This window comes from Entelurus aequoreus, linkage group LG07 (assembly GCF_033978785.1).
Source record: "Entelurus aequoreus isolate RoL-2023_Sb linkage group LG07, RoL_Eaeq_v1.1, whole genome shotgun sequence".
Lineage (NCBI taxonomy): Eukaryota > Metazoa > Chordata > Actinopteri > Syngnathiformes > Syngnathidae > Entelurus > Entelurus aequoreus.
The window spans coordinates 30,770,410-30,783,762 of NC_084737.1; the positions used below are offsets into that span (position 1 = coordinate 30,770,410).

At 42.3% G+C, this 13,353-nt stretch overlaps 1 protein-coding gene across 1 annotated transcript in view; it reads right to left on the bottom strand.

The window, feature by feature from the left end:
* Positions 1-11,699: 11,699 nt before the first annotated feature.
* LOC133653027 (chemokine-like protein TAFA-2) overlaps positions 11,700-13,353 on the bottom strand; it is a 308,568-nt gene continuing 306,914 nt past the window's right edge. The window contains exon 5 of the mRNA XM_062052021.1: positions 11,700-12,436. Within this exon, the coding sequence (XP_061908005.1) occupies positions 12,425-12,436 (12 nt within the window). The 3' untranslated portion in view covers positions 11,700-12,424. The remainder of the gene's footprint in view (positions 12,437-13,353) is intronic.

Genomic DNA, 13,353 nt, shown 5'->3' on the forward strand with positions numbered 1-13,353 from the left:
TAGCACTGGTTGTTCCTGACGACAAAGCTCATCAGTCCCAGGTGTTAATCGGCATGAATACACTGGAGCCGTTATACAAACAGCATTTGGGGAGTGACTTCTCCAACTTCCAGCCGACGACAAATGGCTACAGAGCAGTGCTGCAACTACTGCAAATACGCCACCAGCAACAACAACAAGGCTGTGACGGAGTTATGAGGTTAGCCAGTAAGTCGCCGGTCCTCATCCCTGCTGGGCGCACCACAGTCGTCGATGGCTCAATCCCCACCAACATGCTGTCTCCCGGTCAGTGGGCGCTTGTGGAGCATCCCGCCTCACCACTGCCAGGTGGGCTGTGTGTCAAAAATTCTTTGATTATGCTCCCAAGCCACTCCCACAACAATATTCCTGTCATCCTGAGTAACGAGTCGGACCAGGATGTGACCATCCCACCTCTCTCCACCATCGCAGAACTTGCCGTGTCACCGCAGATCTTGTTGCACAGCATGTCAACAAGCTGTTCACCATCTGAAAGTCCTCACATCAATCTAAAGCTGAATTTTGGAGAGTCACCTATTCCACCGGAGTGGAAGGCAAGAATCACGGAGAAACTCCATCAGATCCCGGACGTCTTCGCACTCAGTGAACTGGATTTTGGACGCACGAACAAGGTGAAACATCACATAAAACTGGATGACGAAACTCCGTTCAAACACAGAGCCAGACCCATTCACCCTCATGACATCAAGGCCGTCCGACAACATCTCAGAGACCTGCTGGAGGCTGGTGTCATTCGTGAATCAGAGTCGCCATTTTCATCACCAATTGTCGTGGTCCGTAAGAAGAACGGGGACATACGCTTGTGCATCGACTACAGGAAGCTGAACCTTCAAACGGTTAAAGACGCCTACCCCTTGCCAAATCTGGAGGAGTCTCTTTCCGCTTTGACCGGTTCCAAATGGTTCAGCGTTCTCGATTTGAAATCTGGATATTACCAGATCGAGATGAACGAAGAAGACAAAGCTAAGACAGCTTTCGTGACGCCTATCGGATTTTGGGAATTCAACCGAATGCCCCAAGGGATAACAAACGCTCCATCCACATTTCAGCGATTAATGGAGAAAAGCATGGGGGATCTCCATTTAAAGGAAGTTCTGGTTTTTCTAGACAATCTCATCGTGTTTTCGGATTCGCTGGAAGAACATGAGCGGAGACTGCTGCGGGTATTGCATCGTCTAAAAGAATATGGTCTGAAGCTCTCTCCAGAGAAATGTAAATTTTTCCAGAAGTCTGTCAAGTACTTGGGACATATAGTTTCGGAGAAGGGAGTCGAGACCGATCCGGACAAAATCCTTGCTTTAAAAACCTGGCCAATTCCAAGAACTTTGAAGGAGCTCAAGTCGTTCCTGAGATTGGCTGGATATTACCGGAGGTTCATAAAGGGGTACTCCGTCATCGCCAAACCTCTCAATGATTTGACGCGGGGGCTATACACCTACCTCCAAGTCCCAGAAGAGATCGAGTCCAGCAAAGTTTCAAGACAGGAAACAGCCCTTCGGAGAGCGATGGACGCCTACCTGCCAGCAAGCTTTCGAAACCCTCATTGAGAAGTTGACCAGTTCCCCAGTCCTTGGCTTCGCCGACCCAAAACGACCATACATATTGCATACTGACGCCAGGACCACAGGGCTTGGAGCGGGTCTTTACCAAGACCAAGAAGGCCAGCTGAGAGTAATCGCTTACGCCAGCCGGGGCCTGTCAGCGAGCGAATCAAGGTATCCTGCACACAAGTTAGAATTCCTTGCGCTGAAGTGGAGTGTGTGTGAGAAGTTTCATGACTACTTGTACGGGGCCCACTTTGTGGTAGTGACTGACAACAACCCACTCACTTACCTGTTAACATCGGCAAAGTTGGATGCCGCCAGTCATAGATGGCTTGCTGCCCTGTCCACCTACACTTTCAAGCTGCAGTATCGAGCCGGGAAGCAGAACCTCGATGCCGACGCTCTATCACGCCGCCCTCACAATCAATCAATCAATCAATGTTTATTTATATAGCCCTAAATCACAAGTGTCTCAAAGTGTCTCAACCAGCCTGCTGACCTGTCAGGGCAGAAGGACTGGGACCTGATTAACAAATTCAAGGAAGAGCATGTTGTTGAACCGAGTGAAGTGGAAGAACTCGACCCAGACATCGTATCTGCCATCTGCCACCGCTGTCTTGTCACCAGTCAGCCCAGCAGTTCCGCAGGAAGTCAGATCACCCTGGTCGAGTCTCTGAGTCTATCAGCCAACGCAGTCCCTGACTGCTACGGCAGTGAAGACCATCATGGCCTACCAGTTGTTCCCACCCTGTCACATCTGGACCTCAAGGAAAAGCAACAGGCTGACCCAGTTATCAGAGAGGTCATTCACCAGATGGACACTGGGGAAAAAGTTCCCCCAACTGCAAGGAGTGAACTCCCGGACCTTGCACTGTTGCTAAGGGAGTTGAATCGTCTTGAGATACAAGAGGACATCTTGTACCGGAGGAGGCATGACGGAGAACAAGTCTCTTTCCAGCTGGTGTTACCGGAGGAGTTGAAGTCCGTAGTCCTGACCAGTTTGCATGACGACATGGGTCCCCTGGGCATAGAGCGGACTTTGGACCTTGTACGCACCCGTTTTTTTCTGGCCTCGTATGGCAGCTGACGTGGAGAATAAAATCAAGACCTGCAATCGTTGTGTGAGACGCAAGGCACTTCCTGAAAGATCAGCACCACTCGTCAACATCAAGACGAGTCGTCCTTTGGAGTTGCTCTACATGGACTACTTGTCACTCGAACCCGATCAAAGCAATATTAAAGACATTCTGGTTTTCACCGATCACTTCACAAAGTTTACAATAGCCATACCCACCGCAAACCAAAAGGCGAAGACAGTGGCAAAGTGTCTATGGGAGAACTTCATCGTGTGCTACGGAATACCTGAACGTCTCCACTCGGATCAAGGACCTGACTTTGAGTCTAAATTGATAAAAGAACTGTGCCAACTCGCTGGGATCGTAAAGACCAGGACAACCCCTTACCATCCTCGGGGAAACCCAGTTGAGAGGTTCAACCGGACCCTACTCTGCATGCTTGGGACCCTTGAGAACAAGAGGAAAGCCAAATGGAAGGAACACGTAAAACCGTTAGTGCACGCTTACAACTGCACGAGAAACGATGTCACCGGTTTTACGCCGTATGAACTGATGTTTGGCCGTTCACCGCGACTCCCGGTAGATCTGGCCTTTGGCTTACCTGTGCGGGGAAGACAAGCCACCTCTCATTCCCAATATGTTGAGAACCTGCGGTCCAGACTTGAAGAGAGTTTTGAAATTGCTTCGAAGAATGCTGCTAAATCTGGCGGAAGGAAAAAAACTCGTTTCGATCAGCGAGGCAGTCCGTCGAGTTTGGAGGAAGGAGATAAGAGTTCTCGTGCGTAATGTCAGGCTGCGTGGCAAGCACAAGATTGAAGACAAGTGGAGCATGATGTTTACGTCGTTGTGAAGCGTGCCGGGGACCTCCCGGTGTACACAGTTCGGCCTGAGAACAGGGCAGATAGACCCAATCGTACGCTCCACAGAGATCTACTCCTCCCATGCTCCTTTCTGCCAGCTAGTGGTGGTTCAGATCCATTGCCAGTTACAATGTCGATCCTGTTTCAGAAACTGTGCACTTACCTGCCAATGGAGAGTCCTCTGCTGAATCTGAAGCTTCTTTACCTGTGAAAGAAGAGAAACCAGAGCTCCTTGACCAGGCAGAGGCATCACCCTGCCAAACCGAGCCGTTGCTCGGTCCGACAGAATTACCACCTGAAGCTGCGAACTTGCCTGATAGTGTCGTTGAAACCACGCCTGTGATCAGTCGTCCTAGTCGTCAGCGTCAACCTCCTAATCGCCTTCAATATGCGGCGTTAGGTAATCCTTTCATTTCCGTCGTTCAGACGCTATTTCATGGTTTAGTCAATGCCTATGACAAAGCATTCACTACCTATGCAGCAAACAACCTTTTGAAATTGGATGTTTGTGACGTTTAGCATGCATCAGGAGTTGCATGATCTAAAGGGGGGAGGATGTGACCCGGGTGACAAAACCCCATTAAATATCCTTTCTATTTATTTATTTTATTTGTCGTCTAAGCTGTCCTTGCGTGCGTCATTACGTCACGCGGTCACGTGACCTAACGCGGCTGTCAGAATAGCATAAAACCCGGAAGTGGGCTGCTACCGGTGAGAGCGAGAGGGACACGCTGTGTGAGGTTGCTGCAGGTATGTGACTCAGTTTTACGCTTTTAATGATTAACTAAGCCTTCTAAACTGACATGTAATAATGTCGAACTGTAGGAGCCGACTACCGGAGCCGTGGGTCGTCCCGCGGGAGTGTTTGAGTGTGATTATCTGCGGAATTGGTGAGTTGCATTTGTGTAGCTTTACGTAGCCTAGCCGCTGCTGCATTCGTTTTGAATGGAGCTGTTAGCATCTACTTATATGCCGGTTTCTCTGAATATAGTAACACTTTGAATGAAATGTTATCACTGTTAAACAATTGTCTGATTGTCCTTGGTTTGTTTTACTTGCTGATGGTTATCAGTGCTATGCATCCAAGGCACTTTATGAAGCAGTCCAGTTAATCACTGTGTCTGCTAGCACTAATTGTGGATGCAGTGTTTACATTTTGATACCATTTAGAGAAATGAATATTTTGATATAACAATTATTATATTATTTATTCTAATTGGATTTATGAATTTATTGTACAATATTAAGGAATATACTTTGCTATTTGAATACAGTTGTATTATTTAGTATTTAGTATTTGAATGTATTTTCTTTTGTGTGCACACTGGAAATTTGACTGGTCCTGCCCTTTTATACAGGCCAGGTTGGATGGCGAGCTTAGAACCCGAACTAGAGTCTGAAGTTTTATGCCTGGAACCGAACCAACCAACTGAACTGAATCCACCCAACCGAGCCCCGGGCGGGTAGGAGGCTCCTTAGTAGCCACCCTTTGTTTTTCCCTTCTTTTTCACCAAAACGCAACGTGTTCATTGCGATCCTCCTGAACATTCACCTTTCCCCCGTCCCTTCACTAAAACCCCTGTGGACACTGCCACCACAACGTGGACTTTGCGGGGCCGTTTAAATGAACTCTGAATTGTGTTGCGCCTATACCATCGTTGGTAGAAAAATAAGGATTGAATTAAGTACATCATTTGTTGTAAATATTGAACATTTCTGTCAACTTGTGGAATATGTGAATGTCTATTTGAATTTACATGTTAATGTTTGTTTGTTATTTTTCCTATTATACTGTAATATAATTTGGTACCATTTAAATTTGAAACCTGTGTCCAGTCTTTATTACTCTCCATTCCTAGAGCTGAATTTAGTTTCTTCTGATCTAGCCCAGACATATCATTCACTGTTTTATTTAGTACTTGTAAAGTGCTTTATTAAAGTAACATACCGGTTACAACATTCTGAAAATTTACAAATCAGAATGTCGTTGTTTTTTTCCACTTGTTGCGGTTGCGGTTAATAGCATTCTACCTTTATTTCTCGTTATTTATACTTTCTGAATAAATTATGTGATAATGTTCATCAGTCAACTCATTGGGGGTAATTTTCAATCTATCAAGATAAAAAAAAAAATCAGATTACAGGATGTACTGATGTATTAATATTATGTGGTTTATTTTGTTTACATATATAACATAATCTACATAGATACAAAGAATTGCTGTTGCGACATCTACTAGACACATTTACAACAGCAGTTTCTTTCATTCAAAAATGTTGGCTCATTTTTATACTTAGGAAACGCATCCCGCGGGCCAGGTAAAACCTGTTCACAGGGCTGCTCCGGCATGCGGGCCTTACGTTTGACACCCCTGCCTTAGAAGATCCACAGGGAGATTAGTCACATGTTTTAGTGTTTTAGAGCTTTTAATGCAACCTAGCTTGGATAGCGTATCAGTGTGTCATGTAGGTAAAAGACACACAAACACAAAGCCTCATTTCCTTATTATTTTTCGGTCAGAGTATTTTGTGCAACAGGTGAAATCCTGCCAGAAAGCATCAACATCAATCACATTCTTGTGCGTGGTGTCTTTCAATGAGTCTATATTTATACTCACATTAACCTTGTCTTGCTGCGCAACTGCAATTTATTCGATAGCACTTGTCTCGCCAGAGTAAAATTTGCTTATCCACTTGTCAAACTTAAGGATTTAACAGTAGAAATCACATTAAGTCAAGAGTAATCATACAGCGCATTTTATATAACTGAAGAAAATTATGGGATATGAATACTTGGGTATTAGAATATGACTAAGTAAAGGGGAATGATCGACTTTTGAAAGGAGGCTTTAATTATAGCAAGTCTCAATCAATGGTAAGAGGGAACATTTTATGATTGTATATGTATTGGGATCTACTAAGGAGAAGAGGGGATAAATTAGAAGAACATTTCTGAAACATTTGCTGCAATAACACAATTCAGCAAATTTAAAGGTATTATGTTGCTTTAAAAGTGAATACTTCATATTCACAATATAGTTGTTCTGGCCAGTCAGAGGTGTAAATGTACAGGCAGAATAAACAACAGTTAATTTACATCATCAAAAGGGACAAGCAGTAGAATATGGATGGATAAATATTAACCCAACGCCATCCTATACTGTTTTTGGCCCATTACTTTTGATTGTTTTAGGTTCTCAGAAGGATGAATGAAAGTATTGTTAGATGATGGGCCAAAGAGGCAGAATCCATATTAAACTGTAGTAAACGTGAAAATAACATCCGGGCAACACCAAATAGAAAGGCAATTGGATTCACCACTATCAAAATTACTGAATATCGAAATAAAAATTTAAAGTCTAAAATCCAATTTGTATGCTGGAGAATAATTGCATTTTCATATGTCCCAATAACCTCTTTAACACGGAAAATGTCTACTTTAGTGATGTAAAAGTTGTTGGATGCAACCATGTGACCGGGGGGTACTTCAGGATTTTACTTTTTATTTATCTACAGCAGTGCATATATCAAAGTATTTAAAGGTTTAGTAGCAAAGACAAAAGTCAGATATCATAAAAAATTGCCTGATGTTTTTGAAATTCGACAATAAAACAATCATTGAAAGCGACTCAGTGAAAAAGCTTGGTATTACAAAACCCAAAACCAGTGAAGTTGGCACGTTGTGTAAAGCGTAAATAAAAACAGAATACAATGATTTGCAAATCATTTTCAACTTATATTCAATTGAATAGACTACAAAGACAAGATATTTAATGTTCGAACTGAGGAACATGTTTTTTTTTTGCAAATATTCATTAACTTAGAAATTAATGGCAGCAACACATTGCAAAAAAGTTGGCACAGGGACATTTTTACCACTGTGTTACATGGCCTTTCCTTTTAACAACACTCAGTAAACGTTTGGGAACTGAGGAGACCAATTTTTGAAGCTTTTCAGGTGGAATTATTTCCCATTCTTGCTTGATGTACAGCTTAAGTTGTTCAACAGTCCGGGGTCTCCGTTGTGGTATTTTATGCTTCACAATGCGCCACACATTTTCAATGGGAGACAGGTCTGGACTACAGGCAGGCCAGTCTAGTACCCGCACTCTTTTACTACGAAGCCACGCTGTTGTAACACGTGGCTTGGCATTGTCTTGCTGAAATAAGCAGGGGCGTCCTTGATAACGTTGCTTGGATGGCAACATATGTTGCTCCAAAACCTGTATGTACCTTTCAGCATTAATGGCGCCTTCACAGATGTGTAAGTTACCCGTGCCGTTACCCATGCTTTGGGCACTAATACACCCCCATACCATCACAGATGCTGGCTTTTGAACTTTGTGCCTATAACAATCCAGATGGTTATTTTCCTCTTTGGTCCGTAAGACACGACGTCCACAGTTTCCAAAAACAATTTGAAATGTGGACTCGTCAGACCACACAACACTTTTCCCCTTTGCATCAGTCCATCTTAGATGAGCTCGGGCCCAGCGAAGCCGGCGGCGTTTCTGGGTGTTGTTGATAAATGGCTTTTGCTTTGCATAGTAGAGTTTTAAATTGCACTTACAGATGTAGTGACAAACTGTAGTTACTGACAGTGGTTTTCTGAAGTGTTCCTGAGTCTATGTGGTGATATCCACACTGATGTCCCTTTTAGATGCAGTACCACCTGAGGGATCGAAGGTCACGGGCATTCAATGTTGGTTTTCGGCATTTCTCCAGATTCTCTGAACCTTTTGATGATATTATGGACTGTAGATGGTGAAATCCCTAAATTCCTTGCAATAGCTCGTTGAGAAATGTTTTTCTTAAACAGACAATTTGTTAACGCATTTGTTCACAAAGTGGTGATCCTCGCCCGTCCTTGTTTGTGAATGACTGAGCATTTCACGGAAGCTGCTTTTATACCAAATCATGCCACCCACCTGTTCCCAATTAGCCTGTTCACCTGTGGGATGTTCCAAATAAGTGTTTTTTTATTTTTTAATCATAAAAAAATACAATCATGTGTGCTTACGGACTGTATCCCTGCAGACTGTATTGATATATATTGATATATAATGTAGGAACTAGAAATATTAATAACAGAAAGAAACAACCCTTTTGTGCGAATGAGTGTGAATGAGTATAAATGAGTATAAATGGGGGAGGGAGGGTTGTTGGGTTGGTGCACTAATTGTAAGTGTATCTTGTGTTTTTTATGTTGATTTAATTTTAAAAAAAATAAAAAAATAATTTTTATTTCTTGTGCGGCCCGGTACCAATCGATCCACGGACCAGTGGTTGGGGACCACTGCTCTACAACATGAATTAAGACCTCCTACGACACTCTGCCAGCCCTCCAATGGACTGGACTCTCACAATATCATGAATAATTCAATAACTGTACCCACTTGGCATCCATTGCAGCCGGTCACCCAGGAGAGGGTCCCCACATCTGCAGCCCCTTCCCAAGGTTTCTTCTTTATCCCATTTTGGGCTTTTGGAGTTTTTTCTTGCCCGAATGTGGTTTTCAGATCAGGGGATGTCATTGTGGTTCTTGCAGACCTTCGAGGCACTTGTGATTAAGGGCTGTATAAATAAGCTTTGACAATTGAGTGAATCCATACGCTCTTAATTTTTTCCCCCTCAAGATTTAAAAGATTCTGCATCATCAAAGTGGACTGTTCAAACTATCTGGTTGACCACACTTCCTTCAAAATGTGCATGGAGTAAAAGTATGGAGGCACATCATTTATTTACATCTGGATGGCACCACCAAATAAGCTTTGCGTCATAAAAACAATGTTGGACTTATTTGTGCATTGGTAAATAACATTTGATAGACTATGCACTCCGTAGTTGATTTAAGGGTGTGAAGTTAATGCTATGTCTCAATGTTCAGATAAATGTAGCTACTTCCCTGCTGTCACCAATGTTTAATTTCACACAATATTTAATATTATCAAAATGCAGTACATTGTTGCTTTGGAATATGTAGATGACAGAGATTTACTAATCAGTTTATTAATACTTTTTTGTATCGTCTGCCTAATGGCAGCAGCATGAAGGAGTAGTGCAGGAGGTGGGAGTGGTGTTTAGTTATGAGGATGGATTTATTTCCCACTGAGGGCCTGTAGAGTTCAGTCAGAGGAAGTTGGGTTGTTCTGGTTATTTTCCTGGCCTGATTAACCACATTTTCCGGACTATAAAGCACCGCGGTATCTAAGGCGCATCCACTCAATTTTAGAGAAAAACAATATATTTCTATATATTAGCCACACCGGGACTATAAGCCGCAGATATATACATTATTTACCAGAAATAATTTGAAAATGTTTATTTACATAGCTTATTTTTTTCCAAACAATATATGTAACACAGCAGTAAAACGGCTGATCAAACAAAACAGACGTCATAGTCACGGACCCACTAACTGCGGAAACTTGCGCTCCAATCAGCTGAACAGATTAAATTCAATAACTCCATGGTGACGTCTTGGTGAATTTACTGAGGGATTTACGAAACTGAAACTGAAACAGGAGAAAAAGAATGCCATTGTAAGTTAAAAATTACTCACACAATCACTCGTAAATGTGTTAGCATATTAGCTAATGCTAACAACCCTAGCTTAATTACATTACAATAGAACAAACACATATGCATGGAAACACTCCAACAGACATCACACATGGTACAGTTTAGTAAGTATGAATAGTTTTAGTTATATTTCAAAACTTACAAACGTTGCTTGGAGTGATGAGTGAAGAATCCATACGAGTAGAAACAAGATGGACGATTAGAAGACGGAACAGCACTTCTGATGAAAGCGTTAAACAACAGGAAACACTATAGCCATTCACGCACCAACACCTGCAGTGAGGAAACTTGACCAAAAGATGGCACCATAGCACAAACAATACCACCCCATTTTAATGTATTTTCACTATGGCTGTCAGCGAAGAAAAATCCATAAATTAGTTGTACCGTTCTATAAGCTGCAGAGTTCAAAGCGTCGGAAAAAAGTAGCGGTTTATCATCCGTTATTTACAGTGTTATGCGGGAGAGTTTTGTTTTGGTGGTGACAGTGAGGAAGTTGATCTAGGATAATATGTTATTGATTAAAGTAGAATTGATCTGTATAGAAGTGTTAAAATATTTTTGTTGATGTTAAAAGCCCTCAGTTTCCTTAGCAAAGGGAGGCCCTGTTATGCCTTTTTTTAGACCGAGTCAGCACGTTGTGTGAAGGACATGCAGGTGTCAATATCTATCCCAAGATATTTAAAACGCTGTTCGTGCCCCACCAGCTGACCTTGTATGGTTAGCGGTTAGAACAGGTGCTCTGGGTTGTTCCCTCTGGATCTGCAGCACAGCTCCTTTGTTTTTGATATATTGCACTCTAATGAGCTTCATATTGGTGTAACTGTTATGTAAGAGAGGTATTAGAGTGACTTGATGTAAAAATGTATGAGCTCCATTCTAAAAGTTGAACATAAATAATTGTATTTTTTATTGTGTTCAAGGGATCATATCATGCAAAACCAACTTTTCTTACCTGTTGTATTTGCATTTGTGTATTTGGGATCACCAAAATATAGAGGCAGAGATATTAAACACTTTTGCCTCTTTTCAAGCAGAAGTTCAGACTTTAGCGACATATTTTGTCCTTGGTTACGTCAGCTAATATCTCCATATATGGTAGAGGTTTACGTCGGTTTAAGTCGTTTTTAGTTGTAGTCCAACGTTCTAGTGAATAAGTTCCTTTTTTTTCTCTCTATCTTTATGTGGGGTAGACTGGCTCGTACGTGCACATGAATGCTTAAATCCTCCACTGTTGCCATTTCAAATTAAAAGTAGCATATAGTTCTAACTTATGTCTGTCAGTAGAGTCGATATGGAAGGGCTAAAAACTACAACATGGCTTATGGGGTGGAGACGCAGTTGAAGGCAACTTGGCACGTAAATAAGACCGCTCGGGCATTCTAAAGAGACAAGCAGAAAGCAGCTTGAAGATGGCCTGTAAAACATAAATCTATGCAAAATTTGGAAAAATACCAATAAAAATACCAAAAATACCAATAAAAACAATTCCCTATTTTCTTATTGGCTTCTGAGGAAGGTTGTTGGATTTGTTTGTCGAAATGTACTAAAAGTCATTTTCACTGAGAAAATACAGACATGTTCTATTTCCTTTTGAAAGGCTTTATTCATTTCATGTAATACTGACACATGTACTCAATAGCGGTTAACAGGCGTTTAAAAACACAGATAATAAAACCATTTGATGATCAATTTATTTGTAGCCCAACTTATTCCATGGAACATTTTTACATGTATAACATAACATCTACTTGATATTTGTCTAATCTCACTCTTGAACAGATGTTATCCTTTGTCCAAAAACCAAAACATAAATAAGACTATCAATTTAAAATAAATATGAAAACTATTGAAGGTAAATTATTCCTACAGAGGTCACACTTGCAAAGCGAGACAGGTTTTAATATTAGGAAACATTTTGATGTTTTGCACAAGTGTTGAATTTTATAGTGTAAACAGGAATATGATCATTTTCAAATAATTCCCTGTATGTATACGGAACACTACTAAGTCATAGAAGAGGTTTTAATATAACAGCTTTCTGGAGGGGGGAAATGTCTTTTGCTCAGTATTTTTTTAGGTCATAGTTCATTTGTTGACGTTTCATAGTGTTGTGTTACGCAGTCCTTTGCAGCAAAGCACCACGTGACACCGTTGGAGTCAGTTGGGTTCCAGGTGATGGCGGCATAAGTCTTGTCTTTCCAGGCAGCACTGCTTGGATGTTTTTAGAGAAACTAACCCACCAAACATCACTGAAGTCCATTTTGTTGTCTACGATCACCTCAACCACAGCTGGACTCTTCCTTTTCAGAGGCAGGCAAAACTATCGGGTTACCTAAAAAACAAAAGAAGTGGGTCAAAAGCCAGGAACAGATGGTAAAAAAAGCTTAGCAAGTTGCATGAAACACAAAAATGTACACGAGAAAGAGTGGAATTAGTGCTGGTACATATCACTTCAAAGTCGTTAATAATTCAGAGCAGTGCAGCAGTCGTCTGTTTGAAAATAATGGAAAGTGATTCTTGTTGTAGGAGCAACAAGCACCCAGCGAGCTCACTCCCGTCTGGCACAAGACTAAACAAGACACAGCTGGCATTATGGCAGGCAGACTCGCTCTCAGCACCTGGCGCTCTGCCATGTCATTCATTGTGTTTGTGGACGCCGCCGCACTAATCCCAAGGTCTCTTTACCACCTTTACCTTCCCATCTTCCAGTGTTCACTCTTTTAAGTCATTTCAAGCCATTAGGAGACATTTCCTACCAGCCAGTGTCACAAATTGGTGTAAGGGGTGTGTAATAGACCAGGCTTTTATGAGCCTCTGCTCCCCTGCATGCATCTTAGTGCTGTGATTCCCACCTGGGTTCCTCTCTTGACCCAAACACACGCCGGCCTCCTGTTCTTCCTCTTGTGAGACTCGGTCTTTTGTCCACAGCGGGTGCCAAATGTGAAGGCCAGTCCTCGCCGAGAGAGCACAGAATGAAGTGTTTTCTCCCAGCTGGCAGCTCAGGTGTGTGTATCTGGGCTGGCTCTTTGGCTCCGGGCCCCCTTTGCTGCCGGGGCCCGTTCCCATTGACTTCCGGCATCCTGTCCCTTGCCTGATCAAAGAATCTGCAGGCGTTTGTTGTCAAGCCAGTTCACGAGCCTGATTTACTACAGGTTTGCATGTACTAAAACACTTGCAAACTTGATAGCACATGCAAAGCTGTTCTACTAAATGTATGCAACGTGGATTGCGTCTGTCAAGTAAGCAGGA